This window comes from Adiantum capillus-veneris, chromosome 23, assembly GCF_014529385.1.
Source record: "Adiantum capillus-veneris isolate H3 chromosome 23, ASM1452938v2, whole genome shotgun sequence".
In the NCBI taxonomy this organism is placed as follows: domain Eukaryota; kingdom Viridiplantae; phylum Streptophyta; class Polypodiopsida; order Polypodiales; family Pteridaceae; genus Adiantum; species Adiantum capillus-veneris.
In genome coordinates this window covers 126,472,639-126,484,696 of record NC_140953.1, presented here as the reverse complement: position 1 = coordinate 126,484,696, position 12,058 = coordinate 126,472,639, and the positions used below count along the sequence as shown (strand labels likewise).

At 43.6% G+C, this 12,058-nt stretch overlaps 1 protein-coding gene across 7 annotated transcripts in view; it reads left to right on the top strand.

Moving 5' to 3' along the window:
• Positions 1-12,058, top strand: part of LOC147428506 (uncharacterized) — a 68,204-nt gene that overhangs the window by 39,498 nt on the left and 16,648 nt on the right. For 6 of the 7 annotated variants that reach the window (XR_015186063.1, XR_015186064.1, XM_086497580.1 and 3 more), the window contains exons 5-6: positions 2,106-2,165; positions 11,213-11,388. Coding sequence is in view for 5 of the 7 variants with exons in the window: in XM_086497580.1 (XP_086353706.1) it covers positions 2,106-2,165; positions 11,213-11,388 (236 nt within the window). In the remaining 2 variants the exon portion in view is untranslated. The remainder of the gene's footprint in view (positions 1-2,105; positions 2,166-11,212; positions 11,389-12,058) is intronic. The other variant, XM_086497581.1, reaches the window with a different exon arrangement.

Sequence of the window (12,058 nt, the reverse complement as noted above, 5' to 3'; positions counted from 1 at the left end):
CCCGCCCATGTACCACATCTTACATCCCCCCATTAGTACAGGATGGAGCTAGATAGCTTGATGCATTCTCATGATTGTACTACCTTGAGCATATAGACATGCATATACCCCTAGAGATAGAGCTCCATCCCTCCTCAGATACCCCACTACCTACATTCAGTTCAGTTTTGTATCAGTTTTGTTTCATTTGTCTTTCCGATAGACGGATGACATACACACCATGTACATTTGATTTGTCTCATAGGCCGATTTCGGCCTGACATAGACGTTAAAAATCTTTCTTTCTTTCTTTCTTTTCTCTCTCTCTGTGCGATGCCAAGGAGAGCCGTAAATTTTTTTGCTGACAAGGCAAGGTGAATGCGATGGCGGGTCTGAGTAGCTGGCTGGGAGAGGCACCTAGGCGCGAAACATACGATTTCGACCAGAGGGATCTGTAACGGAACTTTGACACAACAGCGCTGTAGGCATGGCTTCTTGGGTAGGCCTAAGACACAGCTTGCAGACGGCCACCATGCTTTTCTTCTATGCTCCATTCCGATATCTGAACGCAGCAGCCACCACGTGGCATTAGATATAAATTTTAAAAAAAAGATCGCTGCCAAACGTGAAAAGCTACCAGGTGAATAAAATAAAAAGCACAGTCGCAGATCATCAAGCTGCGTTGCAGTCGCAGATCATCAAGCTGAAGGGTACGTCGGATGCTTGCCAACGTGATGAGCCCTCAAATATTTCATGCGATCAACCCATGGAAGAGGTCTCTGTTCTAAATAGAAGATATCAGATTTCAATCAATGATCAGTTGGCCGAATCTAGAGTCGAATTACCAACACATTGCCTTTCCAAGCCCGTTTAACACATTTTTCTACTGTTGCTATCTGGCTGTTGGCGATGCAGACGGCAGAGGCAGAAGAAACGGAATGAGTAAACCTCAAAGAGGACATGAGATCAGAAAAGCATAGCAGGATCAATCACACCAAAGCTTCTGATGGTTATCCTCAAGTAATTATAAGCCAATGGCTTTAGTGCTAGCTGCTTGCGCTTTTAGTTGAGTGTGTGAGGGGATTAGTGGCAGACATCTCAATGTCGAGGGAAAGGCATTGGGGAATATTGCCACTAGTGCAAGTCATGGTCTGATGAGCCGTTGGCTTTAGTCGTACTCCTCGTCCAACTTTGTTGATAGCCTATCAGAAAATTTGATGAGGCAAGAATTTCGGAACAATCTGCAGACAAACAAAAACATCTCTCATGACTAATTCAATGCAGAATATGGTGTCCGCGAGAGTTGGTTAAGGTGTAGCTCCAAGGAGATGCAACATCATTGTGGTGGAAGTCAAGTAGTAAATCATGCAGGTGCTTATAGTGCTGATCAAGATCAAAAGAATAGACAAAGAGCAGAAGCAGAAGCTAATTCTTTTTTTCACACAAAGAGATTTGATGCTACAGAAGCTGACGTACACGGACTGCGGAGTAATGGCATTTCTGGAGACAAGCATACCAATATGTCAGCACCTATTAGCCTCCAAGAGCAGTTCACTCATGTCCATTCAACAACTCGGTGGGATAGCAGACACTCTATAGACAATATGGCCAATATTGCGGCCTCCTGTAAAGAGCTTCACTTGCTAATAACCATGATTTGGTGGCGGACCCTATGAGCAAAGGTCCATGTACGTAGCAGCTATCGGAGCAAGTTTAGATGGCTGCAGATGACAGACATCAGTTTGGTATTGTCACCATCACAAACCCTCATTTTTCCTTGGGACACTGGTAATCTATTCACATCTTCTCAAAGGTCTTTTGTGCAATAGGCGGTTGAGGTAGAAACCACATATAGCAAGCGTGACTCTAGCTTGACAACACTGCAAGGTTCGTTATCTACATCCAATTTTTCATGCGCATGTGTTTGCTTGGCGCAACACATAAATGCTACGGGGCAGAGCACGGCTTCCGTTTCTTATAATTTTTTGGAGAGACCACAGTGCCAACTCTCCACCATACTTCTGTATGGCACCTCTGTATGACGTGCACTGTATACTTTGCACTTTCAGTGTATGACATTTCATTGCAAGACGATATGTTTAACTATTCATATTTCTTTTTTGTAGCTCGACTCAAAAATCGGCCTGTAGATTGGACAATCGAAATGCAGCAGTACAACATTGCAGGTCAATAAAGCACCTCATTTATTGTTGCAGGTCATTTATGCTTTATCTATTTGCTTGTTTTAGATTTTTTTGCATTGAGAAAAGGCATATATTATAATTATAGAGGAGCTATCCATGTTATAAAGGCAGATATTATAATTATAGAGGAGCTATTAATGTTAATCCAAATGACATTTTACCTTATCGCAAGACAAAATCTTAACATAACAAGGATACATTGGCACATCCCTTCAACAACAAATGTGTTCTCTTTCTTGGTGATCTTGCCCAACTACCCCCAGTTTGTAGTCATGCACGGGAGCTTTGTAACACATGCCATATCACAAGCTCGGTCCACTTTCTACATGCAACTTTCTATAGGATGTCATGCTTTGTAAGACATGCAACGGACCCTGAATTGCTTTAGTTCTTGACCATTATTCGTGAAAGAAAACCAGTTGTAGATGAGATCAATTGTACCTTCGGTACATGTATTATAGATGAAGCCCATATGCATGACTGTATCAACAACTCTACTCCGATAATTTGTACTCACGGATGAGACTTCCAATACTATAAAAACCTAGCCTTGAATAAGTTTCACAATCAAACTGACATTACAAAAGTTGAAATAAAGACGAAGGGAGGTAACATAAATGTCCTTCAGTAGTGGCTCCTAGAGCCTAAGTTCAACGAGTTAGATTTGATCGCAATTGGCATGTGCTGCATGATCACTGAAAACACTGACTTGACAATTGGTGTGGCAAACGGTGCAACATGCTTTGTCGATGCCATAGCACAAAACAAAGAAGGTCAGGTTACATGTATCGCTGTCCTCATTCATTGTACTCATAATAACTATAAAAGAAGAAAGGCAAAACACAAATAACTACAAAAGAAGAAAGGCAAAATATAGTCAACATCCACCTTCTATTCTACCAACCATTCGATGAAAATTTTCTTTTTAAAATACTTTCCGTTTGCAAGAATTTACATGTAGCACGTATACTAGAAAAAAACATTCATTAGTAGACAACCTCACTTCAATATAATCTCAACTGTAATTATCCCTATAATCTCGAATAATTGATGCGCTTAACTTTGTCTCCTCCCATAAACATTATTTCAAATGTATATCCCTTTTACATAGTGCTGTCCTTGCCAAATTAGTCATGCTCTTGTTTCCTTCAGTGCTAGATACTAAATATCAATTTGCATACGTCCTATGTATTCTATAGATATTATATAGCAAGGCCCACCAAGCAAGACTAGTTTCGTCATGTCCACCTAATTGAGACACACGGTTAGCATCATAGTTACCCGGAACGCGGAACGGGAACGGCGACGGGATCCCCGCGGAACGGGGGAACGGCTAGGGGTCCGGAACGGGAACGGCGCGGAACGGGAGGTATAAAAAACACCCAAATAGTGCATTTTTTAGCTCCTTGTGTTTAAATACAAGGAGTATTAGAGTGCTTTGACTCTAATACTCACAAAAAACTCGTTTTGAAGATCATTCAACCTTGCTATGACTAGATGATGAGAGAGAGAGAGAGAGAGTGAAGAGGGAGAGACTCGAGAGAGTGAGAGGGAGAGGGAGAGATTTGAGAGAGTGGGAGGGAGAGGAAGAGAGCTTGAAGGCTTGAAGCCTTGAGCCTTGAGAGAGTGAGTCTTGAGAGGGAGAGAGCTTGAGCCTTGAGGATTAGCTTGTGGAGAGAAAGGGGGAGGGGGGTGCATTTTATGAGTCCTTGAGGCCTTGCACACTTCAAACAGAAGCCCAAACATTTACTTCAATTTTTTCAATTTTTGCCAAATTTGTTTGTAGCCGTTGGCCGTTCCAGGGGCGTTCCGGAACGGCCGTTCCGGTTTGCACTGGCCACCCGGAACGTCAGACGTTCCGGGACGTTTCGGAACGTTCGGGAAGGGAACTGCCCCCCGGAACGCCGGAACGGAGGCTAGTGGGCGTTCCCCGGTAACTCTGGTTAGCATACGACATCACAGGTTTACCTTGTTGAGACAAAGCTCAAAAATCCTCCTTCAATCGCTTTAGGTAATGTGGAGGCAAGAAGCGCGTCTTCAAATCCTCCTCAAACTCCTTCTAAGTGAAGCTCGAGAGGGGGAACGAGGAGAGACGTGGAGTGGTCCGCCTTGTGGGCTTCCTCCTTCTGCATCCACTTATTCTTCCATGTGATGGCATCACCCGTGCGATGCATGGAAGCCATGAGAACTTTGTTATTATGAATTTTTTAAACAACCGCAAAATAGGATGTAAATTGATGCAACCAAGAATTAATGACAATAGCATTCATCTTACCCTCCTATTGAAGAGGGTCGAAACGGTTTCCTGTGGGAACCCACTATTGCTGGCTTGGAGCCTGGTGACCACCTGGAGGGCTAGGCTGGCGTGGTGGCCCCTGTTGACGTCGACCACGTTCCTGTTGCTAGCCCTCCTTTGCCTGAGCCCTAGGCTCGGAGGGTGATGCTGCCTGAGTACCCTGTGACTCTGACTGCTGCTGCTGGCCAGTCCTAGTAGGCTGGGGTTGAGCCTGAGGTGAAGGTCGGGGCCTCCTCCGTGGACGGGCCTTCGCAAGATGGCCCATCTGGCGACAAATGAAACACTGATTCGGAAGTCCCGAATACTCCACGCTCTGGCGGAGCCAACCACCACTCACCCGAGGTAGAAGAATGACCTTTGGGAGGGTGTGGGCGTCCCGCATTAGAACACGTACTGTGGGAATGCCAACTAGCTTGGTAGCTACAGAGGTTGCTGTACGAGGTGTCTCTAGGATGGTCCCAATCTCTGAGCCAATCCTGGATGGGAGCGAAAGGTACTCTCTCTTCAAGCCGGGGAAATAAACCGAAATGGGAAGGTTTGCCTCCTTGACAAGAACATCGATAGCTGGGTCGAAACCGTGACGCCACTGTCGAAAATGAGCTCGAACTCCTCGGATGGCCAGGGGGCTCATCGCAATGACCTTATACGCCATCGCGAGAGTCTCAAACTCTATCTGGTAGTAGCCACGTCCGGGAAACTGAACATCAAGGATCTTGCCCACATCTGCGAGAAGGTGGCCTGAAGGAGATCGCACACCTTCCCTCTGTAGGGTCTGGTGCCCAGAACCTTGCAGATAACAGAGGTGGCATGAAGGTGCGCCACCTCTACCTCTAAGCTCGCTTGCTTTGTCGGCGAGTGAGCAAGTTGGATGGTGGGTTTTGCGGGGTCGGGCGAGGGGGACTTCAGTGGAGTCCCTCTCTGGCGGAGCAGGATCCTCCATTTGTGTCTGCTGCTGCGAAGGCGAGCCGAGGGCGTCGATGCAAACGAAGTGAGTTGGTGTCGCTGTGAACCAACACCGAAAGGGACACGAGGTGGTGGTGGGGGAATGTGGGCAAGCTGCAGGCAACGTGAGGAGGGGGGAGTGAGGGGACAACTCAGGACAGCGTGTGTATGGCGGGCAGCTCAGGGCACCGTGGGGCTGAGGCGGGGAAGACTGATAGGGACAGGGCAGCGCGAGGGGGAGCTGAGGGGGGTATGAGTGTTGGAGATAGTGAGCGCGAGCAGCAGCAACGAGCGCAATTCCTCCATAGAAAATATTATAAGCGGTAAATTAGAAACATTCAAAGGAGAGCTCAGAATGAAGAGAGGGGAGCTCATCCAAGTCATAGGCAACTTTAAAGACTGTCAAAGAGATATAGTCCACAAACTGTTTCGTATGAGAACAAGATCACAATGAATGTAACACATCGAGAGGAAGCTAATCTTATGGAGTGCAGAAACCTGCCAATTGGGAGAATCCAATGATGCATCTCCACGTAAACAATCGCTCCTCTAAAGGAAGCTTAGCATGCTACACTTCCATAACTTTATGTCGTCTCCATGCAACATCTTTGTTCATATCTTATACTTTAATACAATGTTCCTGTATCTAGGAAGATGACTGCAAATGACAATACACCTCCGCAGATGAAGAGAGGATCAAAGAACCAACGTAATGCCAGTCAGAAACTCGATCTTTAGCAACAAGCGACGAAATGGGAGATATGGAATCAACCAGATCCTCAATGGTGTGCCACATGTGTCTATAATGCATTCCAAGACCAAAAGTTAGAGTACCTTGTCTAACTGAGAGCACTTCTCCATCAGCATCGATCACATTTGATATCCTTTCAATGTCTTTCTGGGAGAGAAAATAAGCCTGTCTTGGACATCACCGAACAAGAGTCTAATAAAAAACTGGACTCCAAAGCAAACTCTCCATTCTGAGAAAATTGCCACTCATGTCATCTCGACCATGCCAAGACAGCTCCTTCGTGACTATTTTCCAATCAGCTACAAGACTAGAAGCAAGGGGGCAGCCTGTTATTGTGGCTTCAAATTTGCCAAAAACCACCTCCCAGTATGAAGACTGCCAATGCCCAAAAGCTGGTGTAGAAACCGCATGAGAACATGGAAACACAAACATCAGCGTCTAGGGCTGTTTTTGCTCTACCAGTACCAGTAACAAGGTGGCCTAATGCGTAGACACAAATACTTTATGGTTTTGATTTGTGATACTAAGATCGAGGAAAGGGCAGTCAAGGTTGTAATTAGGACAAAGTGCATCGATATTGAGGCCATTTACAGCCATGCACGTGTGCTCCTAGGCCTAGGACACCCGTAGACACAAATACTTTATGGTTTTGATTTGTGATACTAAGATTGAGGAAAGGGCAGTCAAGGTTGTAATTAGGACAAACTGCATCGATATTGAGGCCATGTAAAGCCATGCATGTGTGCTCCTAAGCCTAGGACACCCTCATAAGAAAGTTTCTTGGGGGATGTGAGTGCTAATTTGAGATATTGTTGCTATTCGGGAATATCTCTGCAAGGAGCGAAACAAATAATTACAAGTGGCGTGGCCGAGTCATCCGACCTTCCTTTTCAATCCAAGTGATCCACTGGGCTAATGGGGATTGGACCAATGTTTTGATGTTGGTGAGGCAAGCTTTTCCATAAATTACATTATATATTTTAGTATTTTCTAATATATTTTTCATGTATGTATATTATTCCACCCTACCAAATATTTTATTCACTAGTTTTCATTTTCAAACCTCAACCCTACTTTCAAATTTCAATAATACCTCCATCTAAATGATTGCCAATCTTTTCAAAACTCTAGGTCATGTTTTCATACACATGAAGGAGCTTACACTTGAAGGCAAGAGAGAAGTCCACTCAAAGGGGACCACCAAAAGACTTTTGTAGCCACAAATAATACATTATTTGGCTGAAATTTTTAAGTAAAGAAGAACCTTGAATCTGAAGGAACGTTCAACATGAAAGATGTAGCTGGTGATGTCAACTTTTAGCTCAAATTTTTTCAGAATTTTTGGAGTTATGAACGCGGAGCTATGATTTTTGTAGTGGACCCCAGTTTTCTCATGTAATGGTGACACAGGCCATCCCTAGTTTTCTTCCCTCTAGAATGGCTATGGTTCTACAAGTCTTCAAGCATGATTACAAGAGACAAGGCTCTTTTAATGAGGTCTTGGCAAGTCTAGAGTGATTCTATCACCATTTTTGGAGGATCCATCCTCATCAACAAATATCCACCTTCGACAACCTCTCTTATAATTTTCTTACCTCTCTCTTCTCTCCCTGATAAGCTTATGTCTAGCCAAAGCTAGACTATTGTAAATATTTCCTATCCTCTACATCCTACCCACATTCTCTCTTCTTCTCTCTCTATTGACTCTGGTATTTTAAATAATGAGGAGACAAGATGGGAGCCACAGTCACATGCACCCCATTTTCTTTCACCAGAGTGGGACACTCACTTCAATTAGAAATATTGCTAAATCCTCTCCTCCTTTCCTATATGAGGAGGCCATGAGAGCTCACCATGACACAAAAAAAAAACACACACAACATCACCAAAGAATACACTATGCATTGTGTGTGCCTAGTGCACACACACACCCCCACACCATCACCATCACCGCAATCACCATGCTCGTCTTGAGCATGACCTCTACACCCTTGGACTATGGAAGATGAAGGGCAGCCAAATGAAGGATGATGGCCATAACCCTCGTGCGAGTCTTCGCCATCAACTCCCACCTATCCGCCATGTGCTCTACCACTCTCTCCCTTCTCATTCCCCTACCTTATGCTCCCCATTTCATCGCCTTATTCTCTAAATAAAGCTTGAGTTTTTGTGAGTATGTTTTCCTGCAATGTTTTGCCCATGTGAGGTGTGCGGAATTGCCACCTAGTCTTGTGTTTGGAGTGAGCTTGTGTATGTGTGAAGGGTGTGCGGATTCGCCATCCTTCTGTGGTGCCTAAGTACTAAGCCGTTATACCCCCTCCCTCTCTCTCTCTCTCTCTCTCTCTCTCTCTCTCTCTCACTTGATCTCATTTCCCTTCCTCTTCATCATTACTCCCAAGTATCCATCTCTCTTGGATGAAAACTTTGTTATGGTGGTGTGTTGTTTGCATCCTAGCCGCTGAAGCTAGTTGGTGCCCCCTGTTTGCTTTACTATGACAGGCTCGAGGCGCGCCATTCGGTCCTCGGTGTTTTAGAGGCCATCGGGGGTTCGGGGTTCGCTTTGCTCCCTTCATTGGCAGTCCATTTTATGGGACACTTGTTATCATGATAATTGATCCAGATGAGATTATAAGAGGAGCTTTGTGTTACACCACTAGTCACGGAGGCCTTTATGTAGCGACTAACATCCTTGAAGATGAAAGGTTGCAGCCCACGAGACAAACATACCTCCTATTGAGATATAAATCTTCCAAGAAGACCGTGGCTTGCATATGGTAAGTAAAGTTAGATTTGCATTTGGCTCAGCTTGCATGGTTGTGGAAATGGCACAATTCCTCCATTAATTGAGGCCTTAATTTTTCCTTTTAGGATACACGACTCCTAGAATCAAATAGGTAATAAGAATGGATGCCATTGTTGGGCGCATTTCTGACACCCCGTTTTTTGTAAATTTGTATATACGGACATGACGCCCGATGTCAAAAGGGCGTGTGGGCTTTCTTTTTGTGGGTTTTTTAGCTTGCTTTAGCAAGCACATGTACATGCACTGCAAGTCACTAGTCTAGTGACAGCTGTCGGGCTATTGTAAGTGCCCGTGAGTGAGTTTTTTGAAAGTGAGCCTTGTATATAACTTAAACTCATGTACAAACTAAAAAAAGTTCAACCAAAGATTAGAAATTTGCAGGTTTTAGCTCGTTCCGTCTCCTTGGTGCTTTTGGATGCAGTTTTTTGCCCCGACTAGCCTTCTCTACGTGTAGTCGTGCTGGGACAGCTCTCTGTTCGCGTCAATTTTGCTCATGGGGGCGTATGGAATCAATTTTAGTCATCTTCAGCTTTCTCGCCAGTCATTTTTCAAGCTTTCTCTCAAGCTTTAAAGTGTCCCAATTGGAGTTGTGCTCATCAGGTTACGACTAGTTCTCTGTAGGGTTATGGCTATGGCAACCTAGTGGAAAATTGTGTGTAGATAGATTCGGAGGGCATGTATCTATGAATTGTGGAATTGATGTTGAAGTTGTGGGTTTGTGATGTTTGATTGTGAAAGGAGAGGCTCTTGTCTTCATATGCATTGGTCGGCATGTGCTGTAAATCCATGCTTTGGCAGGGTTTTGCTCCTATGTGACATAGTCTCTTGGGTGGGCGACGGCTAGTAAATTCCCAAGGGTCTACTCCTATTGGACTTGTGGTGTTTCAAAAGGATTTTGCGAAGCTTTTGGTGTCTTGTAGTTCTCTTTCAACGCCCTTGGGTGACATCACTATAGAGGTGTTTCAGTTTGTTTGTTTCCCAACACGGTGAATGAGGGGATGCAACGTGGACATGGGCGAGCAGTCTCTTGACATCATCTCAAATGATGTTTTGAGCCTTATTGGTCAAATTGATATGTTATTGCAACATTTGAGAATGATGAATGGATGATAGGAGGGAAAAGGGATAAAAAGATCACATTTGTCAGCTCTGTCACAAATGCAGTATGTATATCAGTGTAAAGTTTACTTTGATAGCATGCCTACTTTTCCTTATACGTCATCGTGATACCCACTTGAGAAGGGGCAGACCAATGTGTGTGGAGCCACCTAGACTTTTTTCATGACTTACTTCTCCATAGCAAGTAGTATTAAACATGCTTACACTGTACTACAGCCCCTTGCCACGGCCATTCTGCACGACATTCCACCTCCTGACGAGTCATCTTGGATAGATCTATGGCATATGTTGAGTGATGCCCAAGGCCGTAACGACCACGCCTATCACACAACCATTAGGAGCAAGTCAGTGTCATCCTTACAGGGCACGAATTGCTACCCTTTTTCCACGAGCCTTTCATGGTTGCATCTGTTTGTGTACCTGACCCCTTGTTGCCATAGGATACGTATGGTACGTACGATACGTTGGTCTTCGGATTGGTTTGTCTCACACATGACAATTTTTTAAATCTGAAAATTGTTGGCGGTAGAGCTATACTTCATGTTTTGAAGTTGTTTTTGATAGTTTAAAAGCATCATTGTCAGCTCACTCGAAAGACCTTTTTAATGTATGTAGTACATATGAACTGCTATACTTGATCAATAATGCTAGAGAATAAAGTAAGTTTTTGTCTGGTTTTTATACACTGTGTACCCCATGTATCTTATCCGAGGGTGACGAACAATTGCTTATCGTACCCGTACCTAGCATATGGTACTTGTGGGTACCTAACTACCTTGGAGCCTTTCTTACTTCAGTTTCTTATGAGGGACATATTGAGAAGAGCAGTTGGCATAACACACAGTAGTTGTTAAGAGTTTATACATTTGTATTCTTCTTTCTTTAACTGTTTTGATGTAGATTTGGACATATTCTTTTTGATTGTACTACATGATGGGACACTAACAACATAAGTACTATGTTTTGGGTCTTGCATGCAACTTTTCTCTTTTTCAAATGTTGAGTAGCTTACTGCATTGCTTCTTTGGGCTTCTTATGGACTTCGATCCCGTGTTGTTTTAGATTTGTGACCATAGAAACACCCTGAAATTAATATGCTCTCCGTTTTATCCATGCAGAATCCGAAGCGATTAAATACATACAGATAACTGACGTCATGCCACTTGAAAAAATTATTTGGGTTGATTCACTCAAAGAGTTAGACTTTGCTACACAGCACCTAAGGGAGGCTTCTCTTGTTGGCATTGATTGTGAATGGAAGGCAATCCGAGAAAAGACATTTTGCATTAACAAGGTAAGCTTTCAATCAATCCATAATGTTTTTCTATCTTCTATAAAAGGTTACTCAAGGTACTTGGGACACGTACTGATACTTCATTTCAGACACTTGCAACCATCAAACAGGTCCATATATTCTAGTCTAGATTTTCTTGCTACTTGATGATACAAAATTTCTGTAGCGTGTAACCTTTTCGAGAAATCCGGAATTTCACATAAAAAGAGATAAGGAGCTAGAATGCATACTAAGTACTGCCTTGCTGGGCGTGAATTATTTTGTGTGCATGAATGAGATGCTGAGGAGTGTGTGTTCACTGTTGTTCTTGGACTATTATTATCAACAGTGCGATAATAATATTTTCTCTGACATCTAAACCCAAGAGTTGGAGGCCTTTGTAAGGATGTTTCTTTAAGTCTTTAAGTTCTTTCCGTTGTTGGAAAGAATAATCACAGTAATGATGAGTTTTGAGAAGAGAAGAAGGTCAAACTTTTCTTAAGAGCTGTTGGAGACTATTTTGGGCTTTTTGAGGTGAGAAATATTTTGTTTTAGGGTTGATGAGGAAATCCACGTGTGAGGGCTTTGTTATAGAACCAATAGAATAAGCACGTAATCTTATGGGAACATGCGAAAGGTACCTGAGAGCGAGAGCTTGGTATCTAGTGTCCAAAGCTTTAGAGAAATAATA